This window comes from Aquila chrysaetos, chromosome 21 (genome assembly GCF_900496995.4).
Source record: "Aquila chrysaetos chrysaetos chromosome 21, bAquChr1.4, whole genome shotgun sequence".
Lineage (NCBI taxonomy): Eukaryota > Metazoa > Chordata > Aves > Accipitriformes > Accipitridae > Aquila > Aquila chrysaetos.
In genome coordinates, this window is record NC_044024.1 from 8,043,410 (window position 1) to 8,067,356 (window position 23,947).

Here is a 23,947-nt window from a genome sequence, read left to right on the forward strand (position 1 = left end):
GATCCTTCTAAAGAAGGAGTAGTGCTGTTTTAGAGAGGAGAAATCCACATGTGCATGAACTGGAACAGACTTGAGTGGAGTTTGTTCCTATTTTATTGAGGGGGAAGGTGTCGCACTTGATGAGCCAGATTGGACGTTCTGCTTTGGATGTGCTTGACCAAGCCCTGGGAGTAGGACTGTGGCACTCCATCTCCTCCCGCAGTCTTTTACAGAGGGGATTTCTGTTCACTGCTTCATTTCCGTCTAGGAATGAAGCCTCCAAGTAGGTTTAGGATTTGGCAGAAACCTTTGGGGGTGCTTATGCTGCAGCCTCTGCTGTGACTGCGGCAGTTTGGGGCTGTTTGGATGAGATTTAAGCTAGCGTGGTTGGCTGCGGCTGCCGCTGGGGTAACAAAAACCGATACAACAAACAAAACCGATATTTGATGCGGGATGGGGAACCTTCCTCAGGGGCTGGGTAAATGCTGAGGTCCAGGCTGCTGCTGCCTATGTAAGTGTTAGGGAATCTCTGCCTTGCACGGTAATCACAGAGGAGCTGGGTTGTTGGCTTTACCATAAGGATTATTACTTGCACATCAATGGTGAATTTTAAATATTCGAGTGACATTTATGCCATAAATAGGAATTTATCCTCCCTCTCCCACCAGACATAGAAAAGAGCTTTTAGACCATATACTGTTGAATCCCAAAAGCCTCAACTCCAAATAACCAACTGCAATCTAATTTAGATCAGCAGTTTGAAAAATCATTAGTTCAAGTAGTAAAAGCCCTCTATTGGATAAGGAATTTGCTTCCCCACAACTGTAAGTAGCTGAGCTCTTAGAGACAACTATTGCCCATCTCAAAATTTATGCTCTCTTCGTGCACGCCATAAAACTGTCCTTTTAATATCAGTTCAAAAATAAGCACAGAGAAACAGTTGCCATAGAGGAAATTTATAGTATTGGTTTGAGAACAAAAGACCAGGCGCTGCTTCCCAGTAAGAGGAGTGAATGAGTTGTGTCGCTGGCAGGCTGTTGTCCGTCACGAACCCTGTCCAACAGCAGCCTCCAGATGTAATGAGAGTTCATTTTGAGCAGTTTTAATTTTGAAATATCATCTACAGAAACTCAAGGTAAAAGTTAAGTCTTCCACAAGGTATTTTTGCTGTGCTGGTTTTTTAAATTTTGAATAAGCTGGTGCGTTTCTAATGTGGTGCCTGGTTTTGGTGGTGTACTGGGGAGAAAGGGCAAAAGGAGGGACTCCAGAAATGGCTTGTTGTGAATACAAATTAGAGAATTTGGCTGCTTGTGTTTCCTGTGATATCTGTCTTAATTGTGAAAACTGCAAGTCAGAGTCAACCAGACTTCAAAGTTGCAAGCACACAGATGCAAGCTGAAAGTAAGGTTTCTGGGTGACATAGAAGTGCCAGGGCTGTTTGGTAAGAATACTTCATCGAGATTTTGGCAAAGCTGGATAGGGAAATGGTATGGATAGACTGTGTTGCCATTAAGAGGTTTTGAGTGTATTACAACCCCAGAATAGAATTTTATTTTATTTTTTTTAATTAACTTGTAAGTATTTTTGTGCCCTGAGTTCATTATGTTGTTCCGGTGGCTTACAAAAACCACATCTTCAACTGGAATAAGTTAGGGAGAAAACAAAGCAGTAATGAAAAGAAGCAAAGGGAATTGTTATTACATGTATACCTGAGAGCTTTTCCTCAGTTGCTTGAACTGGGAAAACGTTATTACAGAAAAACATCCTGCTTTCCTACCCATTCCCTGTCCTGCAGGCAATCACCTGAAGCAAGTTATTTTGGAGAGGTTTTTTTAGATTTTCTCCTGTAAGGAGCTGAAAACAACTTGATATCCTCATGTTTTCCCTAAAAGGAAAAAAACATTTCCTACATAACTCTAAACAGCCTCAGGGGCCTGAGTAACTTCACTTGAGACCTTTCTTTTGGTTTTGTGGGTGGAGGAGGCAGAGGATGAAGGAGGTGCTTGGTGAGCATTGCCTTTTTGTTTCACAGCACAGCCTGGCAGGCCACAGTGGTGAGGCATGTGCTGCTGCTCTTATTTTTCAAGAGTTATACTGGGGGGAATGTTTGGTTGTGGGTTTTTTGGGGCTTTTTTTTTTTTTTTTTTTTTTTTTTTTACAACTTGCTCCCTTGTGCCAAAGAGAGGGGATTTGCTTCACTTTGTGGATGCATGATTTAAGAGGCACTCTAATGCTCTTCATGGCTTGAAGATCTAGTGTAGAGCTATGACTCTAGTCCTTCCAAAATGCCAGAAAAACTAATTTATTGTAAGTGTAAGTATCCTGGGGCTCACAGCATGTAAAACTAACCAGACTAAGAAAAGTAAGGGAACTGAAGGAGGAGGAAGGAAATTCATGTTTCAGGTAATGACCTGAAAAGTCATTCGAGGAGGGAATGGGTCCATGGAAGTATACAATTTTTGTGTTAAATTGTGTCATACATTGAAGAATAACAGTCGAACAGGAACATGAGGATTTCTTTTGCCTGGATATTAATACATATTTACCCTAAGGTTGCCACAGCCTTTAGCTAGCAGAGCTGAAGCCTCTCCATGTAAAACCGGGGCGGGGAAAGATGCTTCCTTACAGCTTTATTAAACTCTGAATTATATCAAAGATTATTCAGTTGGAACCCAAGCCAAGGCCTATGGACAGGGTTGATGTTATGGTTTCTGGCAATTCTAGATGGGACTGAAATGCAGTTGGATATAAAAGAAAGATACAACCCAGCAGAGTGTTTAGCTGGTGTGTTTATATAAAGTAAGCGTGTTTGAATTTATCTTGAAAAATATCCTGGTGCCAGCAGTCATCCTAAAGATCTCTTTCCTCTCTCTCAGTAAGGCTTATAGGAGGAAGGAATTCTTTTCCTACTGGCTTGTTGACAGTAAGTTTTTATTATTGTAATTATTATTTTTTTAAAACTAAGGAATACGCTACAGGGTGGTATTTAGCAAGTAGAATGTCTCGATGTAGGAAACATAATAGTTACTGCAGCTATTTTATGCTAACTGCTAAGCAAATTCCTCTCATGTATACACAGTTGCTGTGTTTTGTGTCTCCAGCAAATTGGGGCGGGGGGGAAGTTTGGGGTTTGTTTTTTGTTTTTTTTTTTTTTTTTTAAGCTATGAAGTATTTATTTATCATCTTCCAACTGAGATTATACAAGTTCTTTACTAGTATCTTAATGACCTGTGTCTGTGACGTATGAAGTCTTGTCCCTTTTTTACTCATGGGAAGATGGAAATGTAGACTGCTGAGGTGTTTCACCCATGAGGATGGGGAGTACATTAGGGTGCGGAGCTGCTGAAGTGTAACAACAGAGGCATAGCTGAATATTGGAGGCTGGCAGGATGACTACGCATCTGCCTTCAGGAAGGTGGCCAAGGAAATGTAGATGTGCCTCAGTGAAGGTTTCTTCTAGCTGCTCTTGAGAACAGCATCTATGTGATGGAGTGAAGCTGGGCATCTGCCAGGCTTCTCATGGGTCTTCTGCTGCCCTTGTTGAGGTTGGTGCTGGCTTGTGATTACTCCCAAATTAGCTGATTTAAAGCTAGCTCGTGTATCTGTGCATTACACAGAGGAGTGGTAATCGTATCCTAGGTCCTGCAATTAGCAGAGTCTGTAATGGAGGGAGCAGTTGAGTACAAGCAATGTCCTCTGCTCCATATAGCACAGTATGTAAATACTGCTGTAGATTTTTGTTAATTCCCTAAAATTTACCAGTTCTCTCCTACTTTGTTGTATGTGTGATTCTTTCATAAGTGTGGGGTTTATCCCATTAGCAAAATCATAGCAGATTCCTAGTGATGTTTCTCCCTTTTCCAAAGTGCTTGTGCACAGTTGTTTAATAATGATGCTTTCATGGTTGTGCACTGATTATTTTTAGTCATCAAAAATGGACATCATCAGGTTTTTAAAGCTTTTTACATTAGATTCTGTGTTATTGAAACTTCCCTGTGGACTGGTTCTTGGCACCCATAGTTGAGGTCCTGTAGCTGTGATTTCAGTGGCTCCGTGAGGATGTCTGGCTGTCATCATAGCAGGGAAAAGGAGGCACTGAGGTCAGGGGGTGTTCTTAGTTTTGTAATAAATTCTCAGCCTGACTTGAAGCCATTCATCATGTTAAGAAAAGGTTTTAGCTGTTCCCTTCAGAACACTGACATCAATTAAGTTATCCATACATCATTCCAGCATTAAGGCTTTATTAGAGCTGTGGTTCCTAGGGTTTGCTCCAGATGTCAGTGCTACGATGGTCCTCAAAACCAAGACTCGTTTACACCTGCTGTCCTGGATTCTAGTAACCTGATGTGCTTTTGTTGATTTCAGCATGTTCTTCACTCATTGAAGGTGTGGTTCTCTTTGTGGCTCATTCATATTTAAATAAATATGTGTAGGTGGTGACATGAGTGTGTAGGTGACTGGTAAAGGACAAGTTATATCTTCTCCACCTGTCTTAGTGAGCTTGCCTGAGATAAGGGTGGACCCACCCAGTGATGTCAAGCAACTATTTGCCAAACACTTGACAAGTGGAATCAGGCTGTGGAGTTGGTTTGCAGATGCTGCGTGAGCCCTCTGAGCTTACAGAAGCTGAGAAATCATAGCCCAGTGCCAAACAGCTCTTGTGGCTGGGAGAACAGGTCCTTATGCCATACGTTTGGGTAAGTAGCTCCTTCTCCCCTGCAGACCCTATTTAGCAGCTGCTGGCCTGATTTCTGCTTTTTTTTTCACTGAAGCAGCAGTCCAGCACCACACAGCATTGAACCTTGTGGGTAATTCTCTGGGCTCCTGCATTTGAACAGGACTCCCCAGGAGGGACTCTGCCTCTCGGAGGGTCAGCCCAGGGACATGCCTTTTGCCCAAAGCTGAGGTTTTGACAGTGGGGCATGCTTTGCTGCATATCAGCCAGCTTGCTGGCGGAAGGTAGCTGTGCATTTCACTCTTCTGCTGGCTATTCATGTTTCACGGTGCACGTTATCCTTTATCCCTGTAAATGTCAGAGGGACGCGCCGCAGGGCTCCCGCACGGTTGACGTCAGTGGCACTGCGCACAGCTCGCTGGTGGCTTTACACGGACGCCTGCAACAGCAGCTGTGTGATGTCTTTTTGGAGGAGTTGGCCCATCAGGGCTTGTTGGTCTTTGGCTTATCTTGGGTGTTGACTCGTAGTAATTACTCCCAGCAATTGCCCTTCGGTCTCAGGGCTGTCCGTGTGTTTCATGAACCCATACGTACCCTTCAAACAAGCCAAAGTAAAACTAGTATTGTTAAGGGAGCAATTACATGGCAACCGAGACCTTGTGCTCCATTGACCCGCTGCTCTTTTTTGAATCACTTGTGCTTTCCTATTAGCTTATGCATCCCTTTTAATGACGCTTTATATGGATTATTAGTGTGTGTTACTGATGCTGTGTGTAGTCTAATGAAGCAATAACAGCCAAGGTGCAAAGTGTCTCCTGTGGATTAATGACGTCTTGAAAGAAGGTGACTGCCCACTGTGAAAAGAAAGACTATCAAGTGGAATCACTTATTTACCACCTAGATATGACTCTTACTAGTACCATCCTTGACAGGAGAGAAGAAAATCAAGTACATGAAAATGCAAGAGGATAACATTTGTTTGAAGGGATCCATGTTTAAATCTGACAGTTTTTAGCAATGATTATACACTGGCAGATATTTAGGAAACAGTTAAATTGTTTGAATTACTGGCCAGCACTTCTAGAACCATATAAACTTATGTAGTGCTAGTGCATCTGTGTTTTTAGGCTAGCCTATCAATAGCTACTTTCCTGATTGTTGGAATTTTACTTTCCTACTTCTTGGATTTTTTTTTTTAATTTTTTTTTATTTTTTTGCCATAGGGTTGGAGAATCTCAGCTTGGTTTTGGCTGTGGTTTTATATCTCTGCATCACACTATAAATAACTAGTAGTGGTTAGAGACTGTCTTTTTCAAAAGCATTTAATTTTTGTTCTTGAGAGATGATCTGTGCCTTAAAGCTGTAAGCTGAGGAATCTCACTATCTCCGTTATTAAGGCTTCATTTTTTAGATAGTGGGAAAGTGTTTCAATTCTTTCTGGTAATGTAATACTTTGAGGTAGCTGGAGCTTTCTGTACGCTATATATTTTATCTTTTTACTGTTTAATAGTCTGACCCCATTCAGAAAACATTTCGAACTGCATATAATTTATGTTATTAATGGCAGTATTGATTTATAAGATCAACTTTAAAAAATGACTTGCTGTTTTACAAGAAAACCATCAAAAGGATTAATGTGCTTTCTCTTTGTACATCTACTCTTCTATCCATTGAAAATGACGATCAAGTCAAATGTCATTGGATTATCGTGCTTGCTCTAAGGAAATGTGTATAATTATACGTCCTGATAAAGGCATGTTCTTTTTACTTTGGGGAATAGATACACTGATGTTGCATTACCTGCAGATGTGCAATGATTACTCCCTGATGTTAACGTAGAGATTGCCTGTGGCTAGGCAATAAAAGCATGCTTTGTTTGCTTTTTTTCTCTTAATCTGCATGGAGAATAGATATAGGTGCTATAGGGGAATAAAGCAAAGACATAGGAGAGAACCTTGTTGCTTTTTGGAGCAGGGTGTTATTCTACTATTTATTAAAGCTGCATGAACCAATATAAAGTGTTGATGTTTATGAGAAGTGTTGTTTATAGAAGTAAATGTTTTCCCCACCCTTCTACCACCATGACTAAGATACTTTACACTTTAAATTTTATTTTCCTTCCTATAAACATTTCTTTCCCTCCTTTCTTTCCCCCACCCTGACATTATGTAGTTGATTTAATTCTCTAGATTGCTTTCCTCAAGCTCTAACTTGAGTTCATTTTGTTATGTGGTGACCACAGTTATGGATGACGCTCCCCCTGGCACACAGGAGTACATTATGTTACGGCAAGATTCGATCCAATCTGCGGAATTAAAGAAAAAAGAGTCCCCTTTTCGTGCTAAGTGTCACGAAATCTTCTGCTGCCCACTGAAGCAAGTGCACCTCAAAGAGAACACAGAGCCGGAAGGTTTGTGGCACTATGGATCCATGTTCTGTTTGTTTCTATTATTTTTATTTTTCCATGTATGTCCCTAGAGTGTGCTGTGTGTTTTCTAGCCTGTGTCAGTGCAGTGCAACTGATGCAGGAAGCGTGATGCACTCCATGTCCCCCTTTGCTTGCCTGTTAGTGTCTGATTCAGCTATCACGGGACACTATAATATAAGCTATGTACAGTATCATTCTAGACAAGAAGTGACGCTGCTTTTTCTTAAATAAAGTTTGTTTGTTTCAGCTCTCATCATTACACACTGCCCTTTTTTTGGCTGCCAAAAGTTGCTTGCTACTTAAACGGCATCAATTCCTAGTTGGTTCTTTCCAGTAACATTTCTGAAGCTGCACTCTGCTGAAAATATGGCACTTAGACTCAGATTCGGCTTATCCCCAACACCTTTCACTCCATAAGGCTTCTGCATAGCGCTAGAGAATGCTCATAACAGCTGTACTTCAGTGAAGCAGGATGAAGTTTGTATGTAATGCACGCCTGGTTGCATTTTGGAAAATGAAATGCATGCAGAGCAGAAAAAAAATAAGTAGAATGTTTTCCTTTTCAGATAAAGCAAAGGTATGGTCTCTTCTAATGCCATGTTTACTAATATGAAATTACTAACGAGGTATCTATATCTTTAACTTGTTCGTCCAGTGTACATAAGATTAAGCTATTTTAAATTATATTTTTTAATATTTTCTCTTATTGTTCCATAAGTGTTTTGCATTACTGCCTCATATTCTACATGGTAAGCCTTCTGCTTTTTGCATAAGCTCCAGTATCTGCCAAGACAAATAATGCTACTGCTGGTAGATGTATTTTAAGATGAAAAATTCAGGGCTGGATTCTGCTACAATTGAGTCTGCAGGAATGGCAAAGTGAGCAGGTTGGAGTCCTTCCTCACAATTCATTTGTAGTATTCTCTCTGTAATGATGGGCATCAATTGCTGAGCTGTCACTATTAGCCAAAAATATTTCAGTCAATTGCTTTCTCCTGTTACCCCAAATTTTGCATGAATGTTCTTTGCACCACTTCTGGGAGATCTGTGTCTTTTAAAATAAAAGTATTTTATTAAAATAGCATTTCTTTCTCATGTCACCAGAAATATTAAGTCTGACACAAACACTGGTGTAAGGTGTGGGGAGAGCTTTTCTTGTTTCAGTGATGATATAACTGAATATTAAAATTGGGTTTTGAAAACACAAAGTCTAATTCTCCTCTCAGTTCTGGGGCTGACTTGATAGGAGTTGTGATTTTGTGATTCTGAACTCAATAAACATGAAGGAAAGGTGAATCCCATAGCATTTTTCTGGATTAGCAGATGTAATGAATTTCATATCATCTGTTAGGGTTTGTGGTGTTCATGAGTAAATTATGAGCCCAGAACTGTTCATGTCAAGCTCCTCGAGGAAGATGATGACGGCTGAACTAATAGAGGTGCTCAGCATCTTCAGCAAGTGATATTTGGTGAAATGAAAGATACCATGTGAGCCATAAAATGCAGGATCCTAAACTTGGCATCATTGACTCACATGATGTATTTCAATTTCTCCTTGTGCTCATGTGTAACTCCAGCAGAAGCTGATGGTCATTTCAGTGGAACTTATACTGGAAGCTGGATTCCTGCTGGGGAGTAGCTCTTAGCTATTTTCAGTGAATAAATCAACAGTTTACACACCAATGGTATGTTCAAGAGGAACGAGGGAAGCAGAAGTATGCTGGGCCTTTATCTCCAGAGCATGAGTCTCCTTGGGCCATGGTTTGGTCCAGTGTTGAGGAATTCAGGATCTGCTGGGAGAAGCTTGCAAGGTGCAGGCTCTAAGTGAAGACCTGGGGAGCATCAGTTCTGCTGTATTGTCGCCTGGAAGCCAACAGTTGCTCTTCTTAGATTCTCCATAAATCTACATACTGTCTCTCTCCAACAACAGCTGTGTTACTCCTTCCTCCATGGCATATGGTATTGTTAATCATTCTTACTGAAAATGTTTAGTTCTAAGAGGAAAGCTTTTCATCTTTTACTGCAGTATACAAGGATGAATGTCTCTTCCCCTTCCCCTTTTTATCCCTCCTCCTCTCCTCTGGGAATTTTGCATTACTAGGCAGGGCACAAGAAGCTATGGCCATATTGACTTGTCCCACAACTGTCTGAGTTGATGGGAATTCGTAGGGTATCAATTTTTATTGTTGCGTGATTTCTCTATGTGTTCCTGTGAAAGATGTTGCCCCTAGCGTGAGAGGGAAAATACATGTTTAGGAGTCCTTTTGGCCTCTGTTGCAGCTTAAATTGCCTGGGCTGCATGGGTCTTTTTCTTCAAAATCTGTGAATTGCCTGGCAACGGTGTTAGACCCACTGAAAGACTGATGGGTGTCATCCTCAGTGGTTTGTTGGCATGAAGCTTGAAAAATTCTGAGTGTGAAATGATCTGAACTGTGCTTTCAGTGCAAACACTAAAACAGTCTGTTGAAGTTAATGGAGTCACTGAAGGAAACCCTACCTGAATACCTTCTAGTGTGAACCCAGCACTTAACAGCTCAATTGTGCTGTGAGGATGAATGAAAATAAATGTTTAAATTTGTTACTATAGCATAATTTACACATTTTTGAAGGTACTGCGAAGTATGGCAACTAAGAAGCTATTAGGAAAGCTCTCTGAGTAGAATGTTGTAATGGAAGTTTTGTGGAAAACTGCAGACTTGAAAGACTCTGCAGAGAGTATAAAAATGTACCTTTTTTATCTGCTGAGTAGTGACATGGGAGCACATAGTAGATCCTGCATGTTCCTAACTTTGCAACTCTTTGCCTAACTATTTCATTTACTCTGCACTTTTTAACCACTTTCATACAGGGTTAATGCTTGGGGAGCCTCATTTATCCCTTCGGGATTTGAACCCCTTAGGCATATATGATGACACCAGGTAAAAGATTTTCCTGGCTTTTTGGAGGGGTGTTTTTGGGGAATGTTCTACTATTTGCTGAAAGACTTAAATACCACCTCACTCTGGTATCTGAACCAGGTGGCCCATCATTTCTTTTATCTCAGGCCCATTTCTAAAAGCAAGAGAAGGAGTGAGAAAAGTAGATCCATGTTTCCTGAAGTAACCTGTCTTGGTTTCTTCTTCTTTTCCTGACACCCTACCTGCCTGCCTGCAATGCCATCATTTTTCACAGCACCCATATGCTTCAAATACACCTTAGCAGATTAGGTCCAGGGCCAGTACATTTGATATCAGCCTGGAGGACACATAGAATAAAGTCCTTGGTCCAGTAACTATAGCAAGGACAGTCTTTTTTTAAGTGGTAGATGTGGAAGGAAGGAGGAGAGCAATAGGAAATGGCAACTGTATTATCTTCCCAAAATGTGGAAATTTCCATTTGAGTCCAGTGGCAGCAGGGTGATGTCTGTCAGTCTGGACCACGGTTCAGATAGGATGCTGCCTTTCCTACCTAATGCTGTGGGAAACTTTGGACTAAGTTAAAAGATGAGCTGCTGCTTTATTCTGCATCATTCCAGCTTTGTGTTGTCAAAGTCATTCTACAGTTTACAACGTTATGGATCTCTCAAATGCAATAAAACAAACGGACCTGACATCCTTACCTGGATGCTAGGTCCTGTGGGCATTGTGCATTGTTTACAATTACATCCAAGCAGCAGCAAAATACAGGGTGTTTTTGTAGCTTCCCTCAAGCCAGGAATATCCTGCTAGCAGGAGAAGGGCCATCTGAAGTACATTTTGCAGCTATTTGTTCTCTTAAATAGTTTAAACATAAGCTGCTGCTATCTGTATAAAACATGGTTACATAAAAAGAAGTCTGCTCCTGGAAAACTAATTTGAGTTGTATTATTACATCCAGAGGAGGGAATATAATGAGAGAAATGTTTCTTAAAAACACCCATTGGTTAGTCACAGTCACATAATCAAGAGTCTTGGCCTCTCGCCCACAGTTCTGTTTTCATGTGGGATTTTTTTGCCTTTTTTTTTTTTTTTTTTTTTTTTTTTTTTTTTTTGGTAACATTTAGTCTCCCTCCAGGCATACATAACCTTTTTACACAGAAAAGCAGACAAGCATGGCAAAATATGTATTGGGGATGGGGAGAGGGAAATCTGGGATAGCAGCTGGTAATGAGGAAAGGCAGCTTTCCTCAACCAACAGGAAATCTGATTAGATAGAAAATGTTAAGGATGTTAATGTGAAACAAGCAGCTTTGCGGTTGCCCTTGACAATGGCTTGTTATCTTCATCGCTGGCAATGGGATGACTGGCAGAGCCAGTCCCGGGGGCGAGGAAAAGGTAGGACATTTAAGCACATTATGTGGGAGGCTGGCTCTTCCGCCTACTCCATGTGCACACGCGGTTTTGTCATCAGCAGAAATTCAGAGCCTTTATGTTGTCATACTGAATGTCCCTTTGGTGCTCCAAGTGTCGTGTCACCACTGATAGTACTGTTACTTGGCACTCTAATTATACACTTTTCTTCTAGACCAAATCAGTCCTATTAGCCTGGCTCCTTCATTTAATTATCTTAATGCTTGTGCATTTCTGCACTTTAGAGGACAAAAAGAAAGACGAAGGGGGAGGAGACCGTGTATTTGAAATCATGGAGAACTGTGAGAGGTTTTTAAACTTTACGTGTTGTTCAGAACTGAAAAAGACTTTGTATTCCAGTGGGGAATAATAGAGATGAGGGAATAATAGAGATGAGGGAATAGGGAATAATAGAGCCATGTGAAACATAGGTACAGCCGCCTGTGCCGGTTGTGTCTGAGATGTTCAGACCCAGCACACTTGGCTGTGGGACACCAGCGAGGAGGTTCAGCATCTGCGCTGCGCGTGCATTCAACATCAGATTTAATCTGGACCAACAGCCACCTGAAAGTAACTCACTGGTTCATTGAATAGGGGCTCCTACTAAGTTATATGATTCTATTTAGAAACTTTATTAGGGTTATGGTCCCTTGATACTAAGTTAATCACATTTCATAATCTTCTGTGATGTTTTTCATCATGTCTTCTGCTTTCAATGGAGGTGAAAAGTGAAGACGTGGTATCCCGTTTGCCAAGGCTCTTGCCAACAGGAGTATTTAACCCTTTCTTGCTGCAGCTAAGCTGTCTGGTCTGAAGCAGTTCATCCCACGGAGGGCAGGCAGTCTACTATTGCCTGGTGCTGGGCCCTGCAGCCCTCTGTGCTCTCATCATCACCCTTTTCCTCAGCAAAACCTTGTTCTTGACTCAGCTTTTGTCTGCACCTCTCGGGTCCTCCTGTGAGGAGCGTGGAGCTTTCACCTTGCCTCACTCTGAGTCCTGGCGCTGGCAAGAAGCAGCAATGAGCAATGTCTGAGCCTTTTCCAATATGAAATGAAAATAAGCTCCAAATCCTGTCTGTCTGGATACACATGGAGTTGCTGCAGCTATGGGACCATATCTATGGTGAAGGATGATCTAAAGGGAGTGACATAGACCACAAAAGCCAAAGGTCTGAAGCTGCCACTGTTATAATGGCTTTTTCCCCCCCAAAGAGAAATTGACTTTGACTTGAGTGATTAAATGATGACCTTCTGTTTCAGGGCATTGGAAGGCAGTGGTGACAACTGCACTCTTATTTTCTTCAGATGCTTAGTACATAAAGCAGAATAGCTCAGTCCTGTAAGTGTCTGAGCCCTCTTGCCCTGATCCTCCAAAGCCTTTAAGCACACGATTAACTTTAAACATGTGAGTGCTCCCAGGAGAGTCAAAGGGGTTGGGATGTATTTAATGAGCTTACCTGAACACGGTCTGGGCCTGGCTCAGGTTCAGGCTCAGACAGTGCAAATCCAGAGTAATTCCACCAAAATCCAAGATTTACTCAATATTTACTTGTCTGCAAATGAGATCAGAACCCCCTCATAGAGTTTAATTTGATTTCTTCTTTTCTTACTCCTTTAGGAGTTTATATGGTCCTTATTGCCACAGTGGTTCGTGATTGAACATGCATGTCATCGTGGCACTCCTGTGCAGTAGGGAAATGTAATGTTTCCCATTATAAAGAGGGAACTGAAGGACTTGATTCTCAAAACTATTTGGGCATCTCATCAGCATTAGTAACAATAACACTGCCTATTGAATCAGCTGAGCACTAGATATTTAACTATTACCTTTGGAAGATTCTGGCGTGTGACGCTTCTAGCCGTGCAGAAATACAGCAAAGTTGGGAATTCAACATCTTTCCATGGACTTCAACTTAGAATCTGAGTTTTTTGTCTTTCTCTTCAGCAGCAGCTCTGCGGCAGCCTGTGCCAGCTGATCTGCCAGCTACCTCCAGCCCTCCTTTCCTCTTGCCTCCCACCACGTGCTTGCACATTGACCCGTGCTTCGGCAAGTTCCACCACCAAACACCTTCTTTTCTCAGCACGGGAGTTAAGGAGTGGCTCAGCACTAGGTGAGCCTGGTGCCAGCCGTGGCAGGCAGGGTGGGGTGACATGGTGAGGGACAGAGGACAGGGGGACAGTAGCAGCCGGCGTTAGCAGGTAATGCACGAATGGTGACAGGTTATTAGGCTGCTATTTCAGCTTTACCCTAAACTGTTACCCTCTACTACTACTTTAATTTTCCATACCTTCCTTACTTTTCACGAAGTACTTGGCTTTATGCTTGGTGTTTACACATTCAGCTGCATGCCGCCTTGTAAAAACCATCTCTTTTTAAGGTGGCTGGACGTGAGTTAAAGAATAAGGTGGTGGTTCACTGTTTAAAGTCCTGAGCAGGAGGCATCTAATTGTTGATAAAACATTTCTATCAGTAGGCACTACAATGATTACAAAGTGTATATTGAGGAAGGCATTTGAGGTTTTGAAGAAAAGTCACTGAATGTAGCATTTCAAATGGCTTGCAAATCTCTCTTGTTCCTGAATTCTCAGACACCTGCCACCTCACAGGACGTGGTGCGAGAGCTGTCCTTAGGGCTTTACTTAGCTCCTGAGAGGCTTGGAGATCAGTGTGTTATACACAGCTATGATTCCTGCATTCTGTTGATTTACTTTGCTAATTCCTTTTAACTAATACACCTGCCAGGTTTTTCCTACCTACCTGAAAAATAAGGATTGCAGCTGGAAGATCTTTCTCACTGTGTATGCGTGCACCTCTCAGTCCAGGAAATACTGTGCACACCTTAGTCTGTTTGTCAGACTCAAATCTTTAGAGTAATGTGGCTGGAGGAAACGAAGATAAAATGTAAGGAATAGCCCAGACACTCTCTTTTGGATAGAAGAAGGATTTCAAACTTAACAGTGCCGCTGTTCTTCGCAGGCTGCCCTCCAGCCCAGCAGCTTACAGAGGGGGAATTCAGCTGGTGTCTGGCACTGATGGACCAATGCTCACCCTGCAGTCACTTCTTACCCAGCACTCTTCGGGGAGCTGATATTTAAGTCATAGTTCCTGCAGACTATGTCCTTTGATCAACCCTGCCGTTACAAAGTACCTTTGTGTGTACACCTGTTATTGAATACCTAGTCCCTTTTGGACTATGTTCTTTTTTCTGCTAGACACTTTCTTTAGTGCCCAGATGTTTCCTGACCTCTGTAAAGCATGGTCAGATTTCAGCCTAATCGGTGCTGATTTTTCAGCATATGCAGACCTGCCTTTCTTGGGTGACTGTCCTCACGGAGTCATCAGGTGGGTGGTCCCAAGTCTGTAGGTAATAGATACACCAGGAGAAGCACTAAGAGTCCTTACAGTCCTTTTATCTGCCATCTCACCTGGCCACAAGTAACAAATTGGAAATTAAGTGTTAGTTGAACTGGGTTTTCCTGGTGCAAAAATTCAAAGGTGCAGCTGTAATTGTGAATTGTGTAATTGTTAGCCAAATTTGCACTCAGTAGCATCGGAGAAGTTTAATTAAGTAATGGCATTAGGAGCAGTTTCAGTGCTTTTAGTTCAAGACAACGGGTTTTAATTCTCAAGCTGGAGCTGGCCTCACCACTGAACAGGTCATGGCAACCTAAAGAGAACTCTTATCTCTTACCTTACCTGCGTACTCTTCGAGGCAAATCTTTTATCTATGCCTTTTGCTATTTTGCTCTCAGCTCAGAATAAATATTCACTATGGAGACAGTATCTGGCACTTAGCATATCTAAAGTAGGACATTTAGACCAAATGAGTCATGCTGATATTCTTTTCTCATCTCGTCTGTAAAGGACTCTTTGAGAGCTTCAAAGAGTGCTTCTTGTATGGAGGAAGCCCTTTGTCTTGCAGCTTTTTCATTCCATGACTCTCCTGAGAAAGCATCAGACTTCACTCTTGAATCTGTCCTCATTTTAAATAAGAAGATATGGTTCTTTATTAATAATGAAGGTTTTTTCTTCGTACCTTATTCAGCTACATGGCCCGTCATAATTATTGCATGACCCTTTATCAGTGGTAATGTCTGTAGTATTTAAATACTGACCTTTGGGTTGAGAGCACACCAAATTTTTCATGCTGTTCTAGGTTACGACAACTCTGGAAACGAGGCGTTGTTAAACTTTTTAACTATCACTGGGAAGTTGTTTCCTTTCCCAAGGCAATCGCTTACAAAAGCATTTAGGCATGTCTATATGGTGCAGCAGAGCATGCTGCAGAGATCCCCTAGCTACCATCCCACATCTATGCAGTCCAGTGCAGCACCATGCAATGGTATTAGTTATTAGTTAGCTCAGGTGTAATTAGCTTGAGTAACTCACAGTATTATGTTGCAGCATGTCTATGGTTTCCAGTTCCAGGGTTAGCTCAGCCCATATCTAACTCAGGGGTTTCTGCTCTTCAGTCCATCAGCAGTCTGGGCCTTCAGCAGCTCTCACGCTTCTCGTCGTTCTGGATACTGCTCTGTCAGAGCTGTGGATGCTTTCAGAACAAAGCTGAAGAATTTTCACAGCAGTACATTTTATTTCAGCTATGTTGTGAGCATGCTATGCAGTAACGTGGGTTAGTGTTCTCTTATGATTGCATAAGCAGTTAACTTTGGGTGGTAGTACTTTTGTCTCTATTTGTTGTTCTCTTTTAAGTGTCCTGACCTGTAAAGCTAATGAAACTGAAGAAGCTTTACCCAGACCTCAGTTAGCACAACAGAGGTCCAAAGATTGCAAAAGGACAGAGTTTTCCTAGAACACTTATGTAAAATTATTGAATGCTTTTTCAGTAGTGTCTGAGCGTTTGGGAAAAAGTCAGTGCTTAGACTGTTTCATATTCATTTTTTTGCCCACTGGTATCTATCTACAGAGTTTTCCTGCTGTGTACAAGTTCTTTGATTTTGCTTATAAGCTTAAAAAAAACCCCAGCTTTTGTAGGACAGTGCAAAATATTTGCATATCTTTTAAGACAGCTCTTGTCCTTCAGGACGGAAAGGTGTACTATCAGCAATGGTGTTCAGGAAGACTGAATAGGTGATTGCTGGGCATTGATCCCAGTGTGTATGTTTGTTTCTTTCTGCCATGTGTTTGAAAACACCGAGACAGATTTTTTTTTTTTCTGAAGGACTGAGATTACAAAGAGGTAGATTAAACCCTAAAGATTAGATTAAAACCTAAAGATTACAAGGGACATAAACCTGCAAAGGTTCTGACCTGCAGAGCTGTATCCAACACATGGCTGTACATTCTCTTCAAGCGTCGCAATGTTCCTTGAACTTCTGCTGTAAAGAAAATTACGGTGCGTTTTGGAAATGAGGAGAAATCCTTTCTCAGGCATCTTGGATACTCCTGATCTGAAGCTGTCTGCCACAGTTTTCAAGTGCACTAATTCTTGCATGTTGATTTAGCAGGGAAAAAAATGAAGAATATATACAACTTACTGTACAAGAAGTCTTTAGGTACCAGCTGTCTCTCATGCTTGACATTTCCACGTTACACAACAGTCCCTTCTAGAAAGGTTAGTGGTGCAGCTGTGTTAGTTCTCACTATTCTACACTATCTGGTCAAAATTAGCTCTCACAACAGAATAAAAATCTAGTGGCCACTCTTCAGGTTTGTGCCAGCACCATTAAGTCAGATTTTAATTTGTTTTGTGTGGCCCTTGGCATAGAGAAGTCAGAAGAGCACCGGTGTATAGAGTGGTGACTGAGTGTAATGTTACATAAATATCTAAGCATCTTGATTGTTTTGCTGGAGCCCCATAGAGAAGACAAATGAAGTGGGCCAACTGTGCTTCCTCTTAATTGCTCTGTTTGAGGTTTGGGTTTCTTAACAAATATATTCTAAATAACAGCTTAACCTTTCTCTTTATGCTTGGTTTTCCTTCTTGTTACAATACACCTGTCTCAGGGATTTTTTTCCTTGGATCTTGTGGAAGAGGCACATTTCATTCTTCAGCTGTGTTTCTTGCAACCTTTATGAGGCTTAGCTAGCCCTAGAGCCTCACATCCTCAGAGGATGAAACTGAGAGGTTTACCATAGAGGGTGAAAAACTATCTATGCCCCTGAATCAGCAGAACTTACTCCATACAGCAAGCTGGTACTTTAGCATCCATTGAAGATGCATCAATAAACTGCCATGAGACTTCTCAGGGCATGGAAGGCTCTGATGCTGGTAAACCGTGGGCTGGTGACTTCAGAAATAGGGATGTTTTCACTCATATGTCCTGCCTGCCCTCATGGACATCGTTGGTTTGGAAGCTTTACCAACTTTGACTTCAATATTGTGAAGATAGATGGGGCTGCAGAAAAAGAGTCAGCCATGGAGACCATCTGCAGGACAAGAATCTGAGAATGCAGTGAATGCAGTGCTAAGCTTTTTGTCTTTTGAAAAAGGCATTAACAGCATAAACCACGTTTGTGGTGACTGTCAGTCTGTTCTCTAAACCTGCCTTTCCTCTGAACAGTCATATGGTTTTTCATTTCTGCAAGAGGTGATGCCAAATATGACACTTAATTGCAAGAGATGTTAAAAAATGTAGAATTGAGTTCAGCTGTGCACCTTTGCTTAATTGGTGCCTGCTCCTGTTTCTCTTCCACTGCAACTCCAGCTTGAGTCAGTAGTTGAAGACAGAGTTTTGCTCTCTTGTTGCTCTTTCCTCTGGTGAGTATAATCATTCTCTCATTTCAGACAAGTGGCAAAGCTGACATCGAATATTGCTAGTGTTAGTAGAAAACGTTTCAGCTTCACATAGGATGTTTCCTTCTAATAATGAGCTATCAGCATTAACCCGGTAGATTTTATATGGCTGGCCTTTTAATGATAAATTTAGATTAAATACACTGTAAAAACAGCAGTAAGCAAAAATTTGAATGGGACTTGAGCTGCCAAATGGAAGTAAGTGGTTTCTTAAATCACTTGGATATTAAATTAGATAAATGTAAAAATGGCAAGGAATTTTGCTGGTCTTTGTACTAATAACAAAGGAGCATGTTTAGGAAATTACTATTTTAACTGAAAAGAATTTCATGTAGTGCATTTAATAATATGTGCAGTGAAATGTACAGTCAGTATGATAAGGTTCTGGATATATAAAAAAATGCGGTGCTAGTTATTTCAAAGTTGAGGGAAGCTCTGAGTCAAAACAAGCTTTCCTGCTGGTGCTGAAGAACGTACTCTTTATGATATGCAAATGATACTTAAGTGGAAGTTATATATTCTCTAAAATTCAGATTCTCTGCTTCAGAAATTCCTTTGCCCCTCGATAGTTTCCCTCCTAATAACAGAGAAGGAGGTTATTTAAAATCCATTGTCTGCTAGGTTGCTGAGCCAGTTACCTTCAAGGCATGCTGATTAGCCTTGAGGAAGACTATAAGCAGATTGCCAAAGGCTCCTGAATTAACATGGACTCCTCCTCTTTAAGAGTGATGACCTTCTAACCAAAAATTAGTAGGTTGTTTTAAAGGATGGCAGTTTCTCCTGTGGAGGTTTCTCTTGGCTGCTTGTTCTTTGGCACACTAAGGTACATGCTTTCCTAAGGATGTCTGATCTGTGTGTAAATAACGTTTCTTTCAAATTCAGAATACAGAACAATATTCTTCAGGACCTAATGGCAGCAGATGTTCAGCTTGTGCAGGCTGGTACTATTGGGAACACTGAGAACTCTGAAGAGTTGATAGGTCATGTCTGCTGAAAACACTTTTGAAGATAAATGTACTTTTCATTTGCTGAAAAATACTTCTATTCCCCATTCCTATTAATTTTAATCTGTAAGCAAGTTGCAAGAAAGTGTGGACTAATCATCAGGATGAAAGATGGGTTGAATAGGGTGGCAAACAACAGTAGGAGAATGGGTATAAAAAGCAGCAAGGAGAGGGCAGTTTTTGAACCATAAAGCATCATGGAACTGAGGAGGAGAGGTTGGAATGGGAGGTCAGTCCGATGATGGGGAAGAAAAGTCTGCTAGGAGAGTGGTTAAGGAGCTGGTGATATGGACAAGTGAGCAGGGAGCTTTTGGATGAGCTTGTTGGCTGCAGGTGAGATCCAAAATTGAAAAAGAGAGGGATCCCTGAGCTCCAACAGAGTTAAAAGGCTACTGCATTAGAGAGGAGCTGGAAGTCCCTTCTGGATGGAAACCTGAAAGTGAGAGAAATGACCTGTAGAGGACAGAGATCTCCAAAGAAAAACAGATTAGTTACTCAGCTGCAACTTTCTTTTGAATAACATCATCTCTATCATGCCACCACTGCCAGAGAAACATGGTCTGTTTTCCTTGGGTTGTTCTACCTCATGCTGTGAAGATCAGACCCCATGAACTGACCAGCACAAAGCACAGCAGCTTCTTCTCTAACTCCGTGTTCATACCTCTGTACACACCGTCATATACATGAAATTATTTAATAATCTAAACAGTGGATTCCAACCACACAAGTAGTTGTCCATATCCTCAACTTACATATATTTAATGAAGTACATTGACTTCTGTAGAGTGCTGCCAATTTATATGTGATCAGGTGTATTTATGGGCAGATTCTTTAATTTGCACATGCAAATATGCATAATTGTTCATCCAAGAGACTGAGGAAAATTGCAGGGTAGCACTATGACAATTTGTTCTTGATATAATCTCTCCTATAGCAGAATTTGTACTGCCTCAACAGAATTGAAAAGGTGCCTTTTAAAAAATCTAACGTCTCAAAAGGACATTGTAAAAAAAAAAAAAAAAAAAAAAAAAAAAAACCCAACACCACTGCCAGGTTTTTGGGGTTTTTTTAGGAGTTTTATTGCCAACTTTTAAAGTCAGTGTGTTTCCAACAGAATGATGTTGAGATGGATGCTTGCCGACATTTTTCTTTGTAAGTCTTGGCCAGACTCTTATTTATGGGTAAAATTGGAATTCACTCATCCTGGGATGGATGTGGTGAGAGTGGTAGTTGGCTTCAGGTCAACTTACTGTCTGAGTTCTGTAATACATCCCCAAAGATTTCATCACATACTTTTGAAAGGCACCAGTGACTTGGTGTTGCAGAGGAGTTCTATATTTAGCTCTCTTTTCTTGCAGGAGCTGTTTCTTATTCAGGTGCCAAACTCTCTACCTTCATTCCTTGTTTTATTTCTAGTAATCTTTCTGTATAACCTGTGTTTCGTGAGTCATTCTGTTTCCCTCTGAGTCAATGTCTGAGCTCAATCTGTTGTTGCTCTAAGAAGTTCATCTTCTCTCTGTTTAGTACTAAGGAAACAATTCTGGCTGGGAGGCGGGAGGAGCACCCAGTAAAATACTGTCAGCTTTTCAGTCTCCTGGAGTTGATGTCCGTGATGAACACTTACTTGTAAGGACACAAATCTGTAGGAATATTTTTTTTTAATAATGCATAAGTCAAGGTTTATAAGGAAAAACATGCAAATCTAAACTCACGCATCAGATTTCTCAAGAGACTTCTATTGCTGTGGGTTGGTTAGAAAGGAAACTTTAGTTAAAAGGTTTGGTTGTATTACTTTGATTTAGGATGGGACTCCAGGGAAGGATCAAAACAGATTGGTTCTTGCAGTTGGTAGTTTGAGCAAATTCACAAATAGTTTAGGGCTTCTTTATGGTCTTTAAAAATCTAGTGGCAACAGTGTTGGAGTATGGGAGAGTTGATGTCTGATTTCTCTATCATTGTAATAACAAGACTTGTTATTTCTTGTGTAATATAACTTGTTCGAATTGGCATTGCCCCATTTGAAGTCAATGGATCTTGAAGCTGTGAAGCAGAGGGATTGCAGGAGTGGAGTGAGTATTGGCTGAGAACTGGCTCCTAATATTTACTTCTAACTTCTTGAGAGACTAAATACTCAAGGCTGATTTTACATGTACTGCTGCCAAATGTTCTAGGAATCCTCTGCCACTCCATTAAGCTTAGCTGCAATGAAGGTCCTGTAAAGTCCAAGTGATAATGGCTTTGCCTGCTTCAGCTACTCCTAATAGCCCTTCTCCTCAGCAGTCTATTAAAAAACAAGTGAGAGGGCAGAAGAAGAAGAAAAAATCCATATGCACAAAACTGAGAGATCTTATCTGGAACTATGTCTTCTGCAGCTTTTAAGAGTGTCTGTAACATGAACCCTGAGGACTTAGGAGGGAAATGCTTTCAAAACTGTTTTTTGTTAAAGAAGAAATGTGTTTCACCAAAAAAGGGGTATGACTGTTCTACTTTTTTTTTTTTCAAAGTCTGTCTGTCTTTCTTTCTTTGCTTCTTTCTTCCTTTCTAATAGTATAATTTTATGGTTTCCCTGCTCTGCTTTCCAGCTTTGGTACAGCGCGATCCAGAAATAGTTAGGAACTTGAGACAACCTGAAACTAGACTGGCTTTAAAGTCTGTGTTCTTAAATGGTGTCTGGCTGTGAGATGACTCTGGGATGCACACAGTCTCTCTCGATCGCTTTTATTAATTGTATTTCCTGAACTCCTCTCTGCTGAAGAAATTCCTAGTTTAGGCGACATGTAGCTAGGAGGGTGGCCGGCTACAGCCACCACCCATATTTAATGCTTAAGAAACTGTGGGAGGAGATCAGTGCTTCCTCTGTAACCACGTGAAAGTCTCCTGAGCATTTGCAGGAGTGTTTACTGGAGCCTTCCCATATGGACTTCTCCTTTCATGGTTTATAGAGGTTACTCATTATAAGCCATCGCATCCTCCATTTTCTGTAATAACGAGACTGGAGGCCAAGTTGGGAAATTGTCCTAGTCTTCTTGCAAAATTGTTCTAAACCTTTCCCTCTCTCTTAAAGATTGCTCTGAAGACTAGTATATCAACATAACTTACAGCGTATCTGTCTTCTTCAACAAGACTGCTTGAACTAGTAGAAGATGTGAGAGTTTTTCCAGCACGATGGAGAAAACTACTGGAATATCAGAGAAATGTGTAGTTTGGGCGTGAGGCAATATGCTTTGCGTATTGGAAAACTTCAGATATTCAGGAATTGGAATCCGTGGGTTGTCTGTCCATCTGAACAAATGAGCTAACAGCTCAGCTCAGTCCCTTGGCATGTCCTCTCAGGGTAACCCTGTGATGCCATTTCACTTGTTGCATGTGGTTGCAGGGCCAGGAAGTGAAGTGTAATACACATATTACATTCAACGTAGGCTGAATTGATCAGTCTGTTTTTCATGCTCCATCTGCATAGGAGGACTCCATCTGTGTTGTTTTTAAAAACCATTTATTATGTTAATAGTTGATGCAGAAGTCTACTGTTTATTATTCCTCTCTACCCAAAGATATATCTTTCCTTGGACTAAAAAGTACTTTCCCTAGACAAAAATTCACGTTTCTCTCTAAAAAAAATTTTCTGCCTGGAAACCGAAATCAGGGAAACCAGTGAAATCTCTTGGTCTCTTTCACTGCTAACAAACAATCATCTCACAGGTAAAGGATGGCCAAATTTTATGCTTCCATACGCATATCCAATCAGTAAGTTCAAGTCAATATTGTATACAAAAAAACACAGGTAGAGACGCTTCTCTAAAGTGTCTTCTGCTCATACCTCTACACAGTGTGTTCACTTTGATAGTGTTTGCCCGAGAAGGGCATCAGTGAAAAATACAGTTACTAAGTACAAACTATAAGCAAAGGAATGGCTAGGAAATTAAAGTGTGTAGGAAAATCCAAAAATCAGTGTAATTCCTGTGTTTTATAGTGGTCATATTTCCTCCTTGGTTGCCAGGTTTGTGGACTAGAAGTTAAAAGATTAATGAGCAGAAATGCTAGCAAATATCATCTTCACAGAGAAGAGGCTGTTGTGCTTGCTGACTCACACTGGCATAGTTTCAGCTTTAAAAGATTCAAAGTTTATTGACTGGGTAAGCTACCTGCAACATTAATTGCTGTTGTCCCAGGACAGTGTATTTCCACTTAAGGATGTGATTTCATTAAAGTAATAGACCAGGTTCTTACTTGTGCTAGGTTACTCACATATTTTGATGGTTGGAAGGAGCCTTGCAGTGACCTTAAGTTATTCTTTCAAGAATGTTGCATCACCTTTCAGTTCTCTTTTCACTAAGGGCAAATAAAAGTAATGTATAATTGGATTATGTGCTTCCTTAATAATTAACAAATACATGAAATGGCTTAAGATAGTCTTGAGATTTTTTTCTGTAGCCCCTATGCTATAATTAAGTCTATTAGTGTTGAATAGTGGGAAAGCCAGGAATATGTTCTTCTTTCTCACAGTGAATGAAGGAAAATCTCAATGCAGAGACCAGATTAGATATTCTGCACAGTATATCAAATTGTTCTTTATGGCAAAATCGCTTGATTAGGACAATTAATGCAGAGGTGTTGTGACTAGGTGTAAAAAGTGCTGAATAGTGTCAAGTTTCTAACAAGTGCTGTAAGTTCATGTCTCCTATTAAGCAATGGGAGGCGGGAATTCAACAAGGAGGAAAGATCTTTCTATGCATGAATTGTATATGAATTCAGCAGCATTCTGCATAGAAGAGTATTACAGCAGGAAGCGTGGAACTAACC

The 23,947-nt window shown here is 40.9% G+C and overlaps 1 protein-coding gene across 5 annotated transcripts in view; it reads left to right on the forward strand.

The window, feature by feature from the left end:
- FGF13 (fibroblast growth factor 13) overlaps positions 1-23,947 on the forward strand; it is a 267,134-nt gene that overhangs the window by 136,736 nt on the left and 106,451 nt on the right. For 3 of the 5 annotated variants that reach the window (XM_029997143.1, XM_029997141.1, XM_029997144.1), the window contains one exon: positions 6,897-7,064. The exons of the other annotated variants lie outside the window; for them this stretch is intronic. In XM_029997143.1, the coding sequence (XP_029853003.1) occupies positions 6,899-7,064 (166 nt within the window). In that variant the 5' untranslated portion in view covers positions 6,897-6,898. The remainder of the gene's footprint in view (positions 1-6,896; positions 7,065-23,947) is intronic. 5 annotated transcript variants of the gene reach the window in all.